Source organism: Bolinopsis microptera, chromosome 5 (genome assembly GCF_026151205.1).
Source record: "Bolinopsis microptera isolate Bmic1 chromosome 5, MBARI_Bmic_1.0, whole genome shotgun sequence".
NCBI classification, from domain to species: Eukaryota; Metazoa; Ctenophora; class Tentaculata; order Lobata; family Bolinopsidae; genus Bolinopsis; species Bolinopsis microptera.
In genome coordinates, this window is record NC_087076.1 from 17727145 (window position 1) to 17741233 (window position 14089).

Genomic DNA, 14089 nt, shown 5'->3' on the forward strand with positions numbered 1-14089 from the left:
ATGCGACATGTAATTGTAAGATAACAATTAAATAGATTCTGTGCGCGGCGCCTACAGCTGACCTACGAATTTCTGAACAATTGAAAATTGTGGCTGTGTGCGCGGCGTACTGTATATGTGTTTGAAATTGAAATTTGAATTTATTTATGAATATAACATTATGTATTGATTGTTTTGTGGTAAATAAAACATTTTTCTTTCCTAAAAAAATGTTTCTTTCCTTACTGGGCCGCGCTCAGCCTGTCATTCCGCCGAATCTCTATATATATATAATATGTTTTTGAACATGATAGCCTGAGGTCCCCAGGTAAGCATAACCTTGTTACTAAATGTTTAAAAGTTTTATCTAACTTCAATCATGATATTATAAAATATGTTTTATTTATCTTTTGATTTGCAGTTCATTTAAAAAATTTATTACACCTGCTTTTGATCAGACGTCTCCGCACTACCTAATTGAAAATGTAAATCCTTCCTTCTAGCGCGATGCACTATATACTGGGCCGCGCCGCGCATCAAATAATGCTTATCGCAACCACTTCGTTCGATCGGCAAGATACACCAATAGTACCACGCCGAACTGCGAAGGATTGACACTGTCAATTATTATATTAACGGGTGATACTCGTAAAATATCCCAGAAAACCTTACCGCCTGCTGGGCTTGCTAGAGGTGATAGATTTTTATTTCAACAGCACGTTTGGCGTCGCGCGTCACATCGAGTTTACCTTTCGCACGCTGCATTTAGTTTAGTAGTCATGACAACGACATGACTTTGCAAAGTTTAAAAGCTGTGACCTTTTATTTAGCCAAAAATCAAACTTTTCGGTTTAATTCAGAATCTAAGTTGTCCCAAATTGTGCTCCTGGGGAGCCTCCTTTAAATTTACGAGACGGACATTTTGTTGAAAACCGGAAGGTTCTATCTATTTTACTTTTGGAGATATTCCCCGGCTGGTAGGGTTTGCTGGGCCTATAACCTACGCGCGTTCAAAAGAATTTGCACTTTCATTTTAAAACGTTCACTTTGACGAACCATAACTTTCCACCAATCAAGTCAAATTTCAATTTTAAAATATCAAAAGAAAGTAGAGAATTTCGCCAACAAGAAAGGGGACTCCTGGATATGATGGGTAGGTAAAAACGCGATCTACGCCCTCAAAATCGACTTTTAAAACTTCATACTGCATATTCCGCCGAAATTATAAGTCTTATATCGCAAAACATCCCCCTACCTCCCTGCAACTCCCCCCCCCTTCCATTTCCCCCCTTCCTTCTGCTTTCTTTTGCAGCTGAACTATGAACTCTCATGCAGCTCTCTTGCCTACCCAGAAAACCTTACCGCCTGCTGGGCTTGCTAGAGGTGATAGATTTTCAACAGCACGTTTGGCGTCGCGCGTCACATCGAGTTTACCTTTCGCACGCTGCATTTAGTTTAGTAGTCATGACAACGACATGACTTTGCAAAGTTTAAAAGCTGTGACCTTTTATTTAGCCAAAAATCAAACTTTTCGGTTTAATTCAGAATCTAAGTTGTCCCCAATTGTGCTCCTGGGGAGCCTCCTTTAAATTTACGAGACGGACATTTTGTTGAAAACCGGAAGGTTCTATTTATTTTACTTTTGGAGATATACCCCGGCTGGTAGGGTTTGCTGGGATCTGTTCCAGGACTGTCGACGAGTCCAACTCGGCGCGCGTCCTGGTAGGTTGTAAACCTACAACAGTACCATCCGTCAAAATTGCAATGGAGATTTACAATGTTTCCCGATATGACTAGCGCTCGATTTTTTACGAATTTGTTGGTGCGCGCGGCTCATCAAAAAATTTCATTCAAAATTTGAAACACAAACTTTTTTTAACGGGTGATACTCGTAAAATATCTGTTTCATATTATGGACCGTCGACGAGTCCAACTCGGCGCGCGTCCTGGTAGGTTGTAAACCTACAAACTTTTTAATAATAACATAATTTGTAATCCAAAACACTTTTTATGACAAATCATTACAAATTGGCAAAAAATGGTTATGTTAGATTACGTGACATAATAACATGGCACGCTAATAAATTATTTAATTGACGATGTCAATTCGTTGTAGGTTTATAACCTAACAGGACGCGCGCCGAGTTGGACTAGTCGACGGTAATATTTGATCGACGTTAATTAATTCGTTGCAGCTGATCGGCAAGGCCCACCAGCGCATTTCGTCGATCTAACGAAAAAGCGTTATATGAGAAAATGGAGAAGCACGGATGTTACTCGTCTAAATTTCTTCGAAGTAAGTAAAATACAATTTTAAGTAAAATACAATTTTTATTTTCCACAGAAGAATCAATACATATTGAATTATAAATATCCGATAATTCCATTAATAATCATTAAAAGTTGCTTTGTCATTTGTAAAATCAAGAACGAAAAGCCGTACGCTGAACTGTGAACGCGCGCGGCGTTTTTTCTGCAGCTGCCTAGCTTCAAGCTTGTAGCCGCTAACATCAAAGCCGCCGCGCGCGCCCAGTGCTGGGGTGCATTCTCATTAACAATTAAACTTTGTCAAAGATAGTTATATACAATTCCTAAATTAAATCAATAAACATGTTAATATGAGTATTCAACACTAATCGACAACAAATATTTGCCGGCCCATCAACGATTCAGTCGCCGAAACAAAAATCAAATGTTTGCTTTTTCGTTTCGGGGACTGTTTCATGTTTGTACTATTGACTATATCCGACTAATCATACTTTATAATGGTTAAAATACAAAGTAAAAAGATTTTCCTCGATGGGCCGGCATTCGCAACCGCGAAACGTTTTGAGTACGGCAAACGATGACACCACCACCAGCCGTTAATTAATAAGTCCATGGGTGACGGGATAAAGTTAAAGTAAGATGTGTAATTTCATATTGCCTATCACCTATCACCAAAGTTACTTTGCATTTGATTCACGATGTCAATCCTTCGCATCTCGCCGATCTGCATACGATCTGTGGTTGCGAGAAGCATTATTGGATGCGCGCGCGCGACCCAGTAGTGCATCGCGCTACAACTTTGCATATACTGCTTCTAGTTACACGATAGCGATCTCAGTTCCCAATAACGTGTGACCCAACAGAAGGGATTGTGGAAGGACACGTACATTTTTCATTAACACGTGTCCTGATTACGCCCTCTGTTGAGCTACTATACGCGCCCCGCTTTCTTCTCGAAATGTTATGACCCGATGGCAGTTGCTACGAAATAGCGCACGCTGGGCCAGGCCTTTAGCATTATTGGATGCGCGGCGCAGTATTCAATACACAGTAACTCATCGCGATACAAATAAATCCCTATATTGTATATACTACAAACGTAGCGCTATTTTCTAAAAGAGATCGCAATTGAGAGAAACCAGAAGCGAGCAAGAGACTTGCAAGCTAGGTAAGTGTAATTTATACAACAAATTGTCCATTCTTACTGAGCCGCGCTCAGCCTGTCATTCCGCCTAATCTCTATTATGTTTATAAACATGATAGCCGGAGGTCCCCAGGTAAGTCCATTCGTAATGCAAATGGACTGACCCAGCCGTGCAGTCGTGCGCTTGCCCCACGCTGTGCACAGGAGGGGCGAGGGCCAAAGTGCAAAGAAACTACTGCTAACTGCTCTCCTGTGTGTGGGGCGTGGGCCTTGTATGCTACGCCATAGGCATAAATGTGCGGCCATATCGATTATTGTTGTATCACGTCGTGCGACCCCCACTGTCGTTTCACTAGTATCGTGGCCACGATACAGCCGCGCGGCAGCTCTACAACGTATGACAACAAGGTTCATGTAACTATGTAAAACTGTTTTGGTTGCAAAACCATGAAAACCAAAGTAACGTGATAATTATAAGGCGAGCGAATTAGTAAAAGCCGCCGTCGATATTTTGATATTTGGCCTTGTACATCAAAGACTAAAGGCCGGAGTGCCAGCTAGGTATGAGGTAACTGTTTCCAAAGTAAGCATGATAATGCGCATCACAGCGGCGACGACCTTCAACCACATACAAACAAATTTGCGTTGACAATAATTATAGCAGTTTTTTTCTCCACAACTCTCAGGCGTGATTCGAAACATATATTTTTTAGCCATACCACTTTCATATGATTTAATATATGTATAATTTATAAATTTAGTAATTTGTAAGAAAAACAACTTTTAAACTGACGTAATATCTGATTTTGCTTCAATCAAAAACAGTCAAAAAATTTCCATAAAAGCGTCCCCACAGTTAGGTTTGTAAAAAGCTAGTATATAATTTAACAATAGAAAACAGTTTCCCTATACCATTAATATCAAAACAAACAGTCATCCAAGTCAATACACAAAGTTCAACACTGACAAATCTTCACTCATAAAGCAACACACAGTCAAATTACATACATTTTTCCAGCTTAAGCATCGTTTATTCCTGACGAACACGAGGCATCAACAGCTCGAAAGAATAGGTGGTTGAAAAACCTTAATAGGTGGTCGAACAACCTTAATCGTAAACTTCTGAAAATATTTACACGACAGATCAACAATAACTTATACTTAAAGACGTAAAATCACAACTCAGTTAGCTGTAATATTATCGATATCTGACTGACGGTTTAACAGTAAACTGGATAAATAATTAACAATTATCAGGGTCAAATAGTCTGTGAACAGTTTATGTCTTAATGTCCTCTATTTCGGCGTCCTTGGTAACCAAAGATTCGAGAAGTTTCTTAACTTCCCCCTGTTGACGAGCTGGCATTTTCTGGAGAAGTCCAATAACTGCTTCCAAAGCAGTATCGTCATTGGTGCTGGCCAACCTAAAAACGATACAATGTCAATACTAGGAGATATTAAATGATTCATCACAATTTCTGTGGTTAACGATCCAAATAAGGTCATTGGGCCTTAGGGGAGAAAGGAGATCCAGCAACCATCGACTAAATTAAATAAGTTAGTATGGGATGGTAAGTCATCCTTGCCTAATCTTACAGAAACTAGGCGGTTAAGGGCAGGAAATCTCTTTTTTCAAGCGGCCTATCATGCACGTTATGCATCTCAATATAGCAATAAAAAATAATATAAAACTATAATGATAAATATTAGCTTACGTATCAATCTTTTGAATGAGAGCATCCTTCTGTATCATACGAATATTCTCTGAAATGGACTGTCGTTCCTCTGGATCATCTAACCAGGCAGCCACAGCCTTATCATCATCCCATAGATAATTTTGCACGGGTCCCTTGGACTCGATAAACCATCGTCTCAACATAGACAACAACTGTCCGTGATTCACATTCCTGAATTCAGGAATCGTAAAGAATACGTCAGATAGTATTTACTAAATAGTAAAGATACGGGGTTAGCTGGGTAATACATAGTGTCCCAAAAAAAGCAACCAAGTGTTAATAGCTCAAGAACTCATAGGATATGACCTCTGGAAGAATGGGCGGTATTTTCCCCCGAATTTCAGGTATTTTCAAAAGAAGATACATCAGATTTTTGTATTATCCCGTCCATTTCAATGTTTAATGTTCAGTAGATTTTTATGAATTGCATTATTGTGCCTTTTCTGATTCCTAGTGATCTAGTTCGGTAGATCGATTGAATTGATTAAATATCAAATATAATTGCATGCGCTCGCTTGATCGATCTCGGGTGCACGTGCGCGCGCGTCGCATGCACAAACGCGCGATAAAATCAAAATAAAAACCTTCGCGTGCGGCTCTACCACGCGGATTTAGGAATGTTTTTCAGGAGATTCCAGACCGGCGTGATAGTCGCACTTCCATCCGCATGCTGGCGTGGGGAGCCTGCCAGCGTTCGGACAACCGGCAGGATCTAACCTACAAACTAGTCGGTCTTTACTTAATTCGCATGATGACGACAACAAGGTATATAGTATCACGCCACTGCCCACTCGTTCGGGCATGGGGCTTGGGATAAGAAGAAAAAACACGCTGGATAATTATAATGAGGCCATAAAGTGGGATGTTATGCAATCTTACTTGTTAGCAACTTTGACTTGCTTCTCCACATCAAACTCAAGAATCCTTCTCTTTACTTTCCAATAGAAGAACTCCCTAGCCGTTCTCCAGTCTAATATGTCCCTGACGACTCCTTTAGCTACCATTCGTTGCGGTGTGTCATGCAGATCAGCAAATGTTGTAGAGATCTTAGTAAGGGGAAAAGTGGTCGATTTAAGGGTTCCGTTGGATTTAAATGTTCACAAGGATTTAGCAACGGAATATGGTAGTTAGAACCCCTACGAACATAATTAGACTTGTCACCAATTTTGTATCTCGACAGAAACACCACTTTTTACCACTTTTTACCACCTTTGTACCACCTTTCTAGTTTGCCAAATATCTTTAGTTGTGAACGTCGTAGAAGGCTGGAAATTAACCTAGAATGTTTATCTTATCAAGGAGTAAAACTTTTGTACGAAAAATTTGTACATTGGAGCTAATTGGATAATTACTAATTAGTTAATTACCAAAAAAAGTGAAAAATTGTTATTGGCTCAAAATGATTAAAATCGTTTGAAACACGGAGAAATGTAGTTTTTAGAAAAACTTCAAAACTTTTTCACTTACAAATTTTTTTCGAGACTTGAAAAATTTCGAAAATTTGAAAAAAAAATTTCCGCCAAAAGTGATCGAATTGCATGAAACGTGGATAAAAATGCTTTGCAGAAAAACTTCGAACATTTTTAGATTGGGGAATACTAAAAACAAAAGGACCGTTTAAGATCGAACCGATTTCACCTGCTGTATACTATCATTTTATTGATTTCAATGATCAAAACCTCTCTGTACCGTCAATCTTGCCAATCTACACCGGGTATCTGAATGTACCGGACCTCTTCTTTGCCTCTATAATAATTAGACCCAGTTGTGCAAGAAATGCGATTTCTCACAGGGGCTTCTTTTAACTGTGCACCTTTTGTCACTCTCGCAAGAGGCCTGGTATAATTATAGGGGGGTATAGGAAGTGTAAATATACCTTCCATCATCCACTGTGGCTTTTTTGTGTTGTGAATGCACATGCCGCTTCGTTTGCTATGCAAGATACCTCGAATAACCCCCATATGTCATTGCCAGGGTCGGGATAGAGCCGGAGATAGCATTGAGAGGTTGCTAGAAATAACTAGACTTAGAATAAAGTCTAGCTATCAGATTATGATGAAAGGCTGTTAAGCTTAGGGGTGGGCGACAATTGACCCCCCGACAATTGACCCCCGACAATTGACCTCCGACAATTGACCCCCAGAAATATAATTTAATACAATTAATCCTGACCCTGACCCTGACCCTGACCCTGACCCTGACCCTGACCCTGACCCTGACCCTGACCCTGACCCTGACCCTGACCCTGACCCTGACCCTGACCCAGGACCCTGACCCTGACCCTGACCCTGACCCTGACCCTGACCCTGACCCTGACCCTGACCCTGACCCAGGACCCTGACCCTAACCCGATCAACTGACTCCAGTGTAATTACATGGGGGGTCAATTGTCGTACTAAGCCCTAGATTTTGCGACATTTGACGCCAGTGTAATTACATAGGGGGTCAATTGTCGGGGGGTCAATTGTTAGGGGGTCAATTGTCGCGGTACAAAGCTCAGGACGGTGATCTTGATAGGTCGGATAGCTGTACCTGATTGGTTCCAGCCCACCGTGTCGCTTGGAATTAAGTTCTCACCCCACCTCTTCCAAAAATGCGGTTACCAGAGCAGGAAACTCTTCTTCCTCCTCTTCTTTCAACCCAAACACAATCAGGTTCCTGCTCCTCTCCTCCTCTGCAGCCAGAAATCTTATCTCCTTCTTCGGCGTTTTACTGTTGCAGACTGTATCACTTGCACTGTTCTTTTGCAGTACTCCTGCACTGTTACACTGTAGCTCTGTGTCCCTGACTCCACCGTGGTTTGCACTGCCCCTAAACTGCAATCTTAAGTAACTTTAGTTCCGGCACTCTTTGGCCATTAAAATAACCAACTCCAATGAAACCCCGTGTAGCTACGTTCTGCTACCTCCATGCTAGCACCACCCAGCTACCACCAGTTTATTCTAAGTCTAGCTATTTCTAGCAACCTCTCAATGCTATCTCCAGCTCTATCCCGACCCTGGCAATGACATATGGGGGTTATTCGAGGTATCCTGCATAGCAAACGAAGCGGCATGTGCATTCACAACACAAAAAAGCCACAGTGGATGATGGAAGGTATATTTACACTTCCTATACCCCCCTATAATTATACCAGGCCTCTTGCGAGAGTGACAAAAGGTGCACAGTTAAAAGAAGCCCCTGTGAGAAATCGCATTTCTTGCACAACTGGGTCTAATTATTATAGAGGCAAAGAAGAGGTCCGGTACATTCAGATACCCGGTGTAGATTGGCAAGATTGACGGTACAGAGAGGTTTTGATCATTGAAATCAATAAAATGATAGTATACAGCAGGTGAAATCGGTTCGATCTTAAACGGTCCTTTTGTTTTTAGTATTCCCCAATCTAAAAATGTTCGAAGTTTTTCTGCAAAGCATTTTTATCCACGTTTCATGCAATTCGATCACTTTTGGCGGAAATTTTTTTTTCAAATTTTCGAAATTTTTCAAGTCTCGAAAAAAATTTGTAAGTGAAAAAGTTTTGAAGTTTTTCTAAAAACTACATTTCTCCGTGTTTCAAACGATTTTAATCATTTTGAGCCAATAACAATTTTTCACTTTTTTTGGTAATTAACTAATTAGTAATTATCCAATTAGCTGATTGTCCAATGTACAAATTTTTCTTATAAAAGTTTTACTCCTAGATAAGATAAACATTCTAGGTTAATTTCCAGCCTTCTACGACGTTCACAACTAAAGATATTCGGCAAACCAGAAAGGTGGTACAAAGGTGGTAAAAAGTGGTAAAAAGTGGTGTTTCTGTCGAGATACAAAATTGGTGACAAGTCTAATTATGTTCGTAGGGGTTCTAACTACCATATTCCGTTGCTAAATCCTTGTGAACATTTAAATCCAACGGAATGCCACTTTTCCCCTTACTATCTGGAAAAAGGGAAATGGTAATTTGTGCGAACTAGTTGTGATTGTAGTTGCAGCATAATTATCTTTAAAGCTAAATCAAGAGGTATCCAGAATTCTCAGACACAGTTTAAGCAATATTTAAACAGCAATTTCCCACAATAAAAATTACCATATGATATGCAGGCAAGAGATAAGCCTCTCTATTCCTCAACTCAGCTACACGTTTCTTCCTTTCTTCGTGTGGCATTTCTTCTTTGCTGTTCTTCAAGAAGAGCTCATTGTAGAGCGGATCTATTCTCTTCATGGTTTGGACGAGATCTCTCTGTTTAAACTGAACAGCGACAGTGCCCTCAGGCTCTAAAACTCCTCCCCTGCAATCAGAATTAATTAATGTCACAGATTTGTTACAATCACTAAGCATCACTTAGCTGTAATAAACAGGAAATTGCTCACGTGACTGCTAACTGAAGATATATCACAGTTCACCGCTTCTTTTTAAGACTAAGTGAATTTATTAAGTGACTTAGCGCTAAGATTACCTGGAATCTTTGTCTGCGTACATTTCCATTACATCGGGGTTTATTTTGGGATCAACAACGACCCACGCGCCACCACGTAGCTCTCCAAATGGTGGAATGTATACGAACACCGGCTGCTTGTACTCGACCAATCCGTCCACAATGTACGCACCGTACTTCAGGATTTCTCCGTACATATCTGGGATTATTGCAATGTTTGTCTTACACACGTCTAAACTTTCAGAATTTAGTTCTGATAATACCACAACATGTTGATTGTTGAACATTCAAATTAAAACCTACAGAAAAAAGGACTTAAACAAACCTCTCATGCCTCCACTGAATCCTCTCCAGTTAGCAAATATAATGAGCGGGAGTTCCTCTCTGTTGAAGTCCTTGATAGCCTGAGCAGTCTTGTAAGCGGAGTCCGGGAACCAGACTTGTCCAGCTTGTTGGGTTAACTTGGTCTCCGTGTCCAAGTTAGCTGGGTCTGCCGGATCCTCACACTCCACCGACCTGGTTTCAGGACATATCACTCCCATGGGAATACCACCCAGCCTAGCTCTTCCAGTTATCACTGTTTTAGCCCAGTTGTTCAGACACTCCACCCACGAGCCCTTGTCAAAGAAGCCACTAACCCAGTTTCCATCGACAGTTGTTCCAGCTATCATATTCCGGGGATCGTAGGGAACTTTAGTGGGCATAAAGTCAATAGGTCTGGTTACTGGGTCAGTGGTGAGCCCTATAGGGAGAGAGGCACCTTTGTGTCGAGGAATGTAGGACAACCACTCCAATATCTTCATGACCCCACTAATATCATCCTTGACCGTGTGATGGGAGACTCCGTTATTGTACATTATCTGAGTACCTCCCAGTTGGGTGTTACTAGTGTACACCTGCCAGTAATAATAGGTTAAAGTAGACAAGTCTAGTTGTTTTGTAACAACAATAACAGCACCAGTGCTGTGTATTATAAGTCAGACTATTGTGTTATAACCAAGGATTGTTGTGGATCTTGGATTTTCCAAGCAACAAATTATATGGAATAATGCCATGTTCTAGACGAGAAATTGCTGTTGTGTACAAATAATTATGCAGTTTTCAGCAGTAATTATGTGGTGTGAAGAAGAATTATTATTATTCATTTATACGTGAAACTGTAAATTTACCGGCAGAACAATGTCATGTGTAATTCACAAATTTAAAACGAGAAAAAAAGGATCAAATCTCTTTCGGTTTTCGTACCTGTCTGCCGAGGACCATGTTCAGAGAGTTAGCCCCAGTCAAGATAATACAAGAGTTATCAACTTGTACAGTACGCTGACCAAGACGAACTAGGTACGCGCCGATACCGACACTCCTGCAAGTCACCTGAAACGAGGCTGATATAAACTAGCTGCTTCAATTTACATGGATCACCGAACAGATTAGAGGGGTCCAGAAAATCTAGTCTGTTCTACAAACAAAAAGCCAAATTCATTATCTCCCAAGAAACTTACCAGACTAATAGTGAAGACTTCGTCGTAAGCTCGAGAAGTTTCCCCAGCAATCATACCAGACCCCTGCAAGTTCTCAACACCAATACCATCCTTCTCACCCACAATGGTCGTTATCTTGTACCTGTGAAGAAGATGTAAAACTTACATGTCCGTAAATAGGTTGATAGATTAAGTTTTAAAGTGCAGTAAATGTTAATTACAACGGTTGTTGCATTTTGTCTAACACAAACTTTAAAATTGACCGCAATACAATAAGAATTATTCTACAGACCACAGCATATTCACGTGCACACACATAATAAATCTTGTGAAATGCTTATTAAATGCGGGTAATTTTACGATTTACTTCTTGGTACTTCGGTGTGAATATCCATCGATCGCCATTTAAATGCGCATAATATTGAAAAAAAAATTTACGATGGTAATATTTCTGATTGAAAAGCACTCTGATAAAATGTTATTAAGCTGTGTTTAATTTTGTAGCACTGCAATATAATGTAGGGAATTCATTATCTTATCTACCAATTACCATTCTCTATTTTTCTCCAAACAATAATCAGGAAAACGCACACACAAAAACAGGGCACAGACTAACAAAAATGTAAAAACACGAACAGACAGACAGACACACGCACAAACCTGCTTTCTCCCTCACAAACAGACAGACACACGCACAAACCTGCTTTCTCCCTCATCCTCAATAAGCTCTGCCTGCACACTGTTCTTACTGGAGATAGTCTTATAATCCGCGGGTGTGAGATACAGGTACTTGAACCCCTTATCAGGGTGAGCGCTGTCTATCCAGCACACTCTGAACATTGTTTTTATCTCGTCTGCTAGTCCTATCCTGGCTCCACTGTTCACTGAAAAGAGGAAACTCATGGACGAGGTTGTTTAAAACATATTATAAGTGATACGGAAGATTTATTAAGCAGGAGCCTTCTCAAAATACTTGTGTAAATCGTCTTCAGCTCCAGTCATGGGTTAAACGGAAATAGAATATATATAGCACGGAGTATCTATTACATGTATAATGTATTAGACATGAATTGGAGAATAAATACGAATTGTAAATAGGTAAATAGTCAAGCACAGACTTTGATATTTCGGAAATGACGAGGCATACATGTTTACCTGATAAATATATTCTGGGAAGTTTGTGAGCTCTAGAAAACTCAGAAGCTCTCATATACAGCTTATCCTCTTCTGGTCCAAACGTTCCAATCTTGAAGGTGATATCATTAGCAATAACGATAACATCCCGTCCCTCGGGATACTCCGGGACAAACAAGGTCATCTTCCAAGCTATCATCCCGGTATCATTCTGTCCCGGAACTCTGTGTATCTCTATCAAGTGATCATGGCTATCCAACACCAGCTCCGTGAACCTCACAAACTCTTTGGGTATGACAGATTTAGGGAGGGAATGTTGTTTGACGTGTAGTATCCACCTCGTCTTGCAAGCTTCCCTGAACATGTCCGGAAAGTCGTACACGTACGTGGTCTCCATCAGCTGGGCGGAGCAGCGTTTCTGTTGCAGGAAGTCCCGGGTCAGGTAGGGAGCGTTGACTGCGATACCGTGCATGGGTCCTTGTACTTCCTCAAAGCTTGAGAGGTAGGAGATACCTAGTAGTGGGTGGATTTGTTGTTATATTAATTAGAAGTTACATTTGTAAAGCGATAAGAGAAGGACTCAAGGACAATAGTGTGAGTATTGCTTCAGGTCAGTGAAAAAACTGTGCAATCATTGTATTTAGTTTGTTTGAAGTGAATAGCACCGGAAGTAGATACAAAGTGAACAGTACTAGAATTCAGCAAAATACAAAAATGTAACCGATGCGGTGTTGAAAATATCCGCAAAAATTTTCCCTCATTATCCAATCAAAAAATTCCGGCACTTTAACTGGCAAACTTCCAACACTACTGTCATCATGACACGTGACCTCCTAGTACCTGAGTTAGGATCCTCCACTGCGGTGTAGATGTTAGTATCAATACTGTAACCACTCTCAGTGTTAACGAAGAACCTGAAACTCTGCTCCGGACTCTCTGCTGTTTCTCTCAACTTCATCTTCAGTTCAGCTTGTAGAACTCGCAATTTCCACAACCGCTTTCCGTATCTCTCAATAAACTGTTTTACCTGGATATACAGCGGTGATGAATTTTCTTATTATGGAATAATAATATGAGTGTTGCATGGTTGCTGAACTTAATATTTTTGATGGAATGAGTACTGGTACATAAAGATTATTTACGAGCACATTCATTATATTATCTCGAAGGCTGATTAATCAGCTCGTGAGATTGTTTTGGACCCGGCCTGCTATATCACAGAAAGTATATACCAGTATATATTATATAACAGAAAGTTTATCCTTTTCTCGATTATTTTACAAGTTACAACTTGAGAGATGGACCAATCTCGACCACCATCTCGCCACCATTATTACCACTACCCGCAGCATTATTTGGGGGGGGGGGGGGGGGGGGGGGTCATTTTTGTTAGCCCAGTATTACCACCCACCATTTGTTTTACCTTCTCTTTAACGATCATTGGATGGATGACCATGCAGGGAACAAAGTTAAGGAAGATGTGATTACAGTCGCTCTTCCTATACTTGAGATTTGACATGGCCACTTCTAGTTCGTTCAGGGACTCTTGCAGATACTTCTCTCCTGAAATTTAGCGGGTTTTTAGTTTTTTTAAAGGTCGAAATCTCTTCTTCTAGATACAGGTAAACATCAGCAACATGTTCACTAATACTTTCGCTTGTTGACTTACAGAATGATACATTATAGTTATATTGTAATTGTTTTATAAGTTTGAAACATTGAAGGTTTGAATAAAAAGATCAGCTGATAGAACAATTTATGAAAGGTAGAGTTGAGAGGCATATCAGCAGTCACGGCACTGGTTTTTGTTAAACTGACAGTTTTATACGGTACACCACTGCTGTACTATTTCAAAGTAAACACTGGCTCTCACCCGGGGGCATGAAATATCAATCAGTTGCTCAGAGAGAGTCCGATATTCCCATAGGAACA

At 40.4% G+C, this 14089-nt stretch overlaps 1 protein-coding gene across 1 annotated transcript in view; it reads right to left on the reverse strand.

Annotated features, from left to right (window-relative positions):
* Positions 1-4061: 4061 nt before the first annotated feature.
* Positions 4062-14089, reverse strand: part of LOC134815752 (acetyl-CoA carboxylase-like) — a 59906-nt gene continuing 49878 nt past the window's right edge. Inside the window, 12 exon segments of the mRNA XM_063824330.1 lie at positions 4062-4815; positions 5107-5298; positions 6007-6173; positions 9197-9398; positions 9567-9744; positions 9871-10441; positions 10791-10916; positions 11045-11165; positions 11724-11907; positions 12179-12670; positions 12998-13184; positions 13581-13720. Coding sequence (XP_063680400.1) covers positions 4671-4815; positions 5107-5298; positions 6007-6173; positions 9197-9398; positions 9567-9744; positions 9871-10441; positions 10791-10916; positions 11045-11165; positions 11724-11907; positions 12179-12670; positions 12998-13184; positions 13581-13720 — 2705 coding nt within the window. The 3' untranslated portion in view covers positions 4062-4670.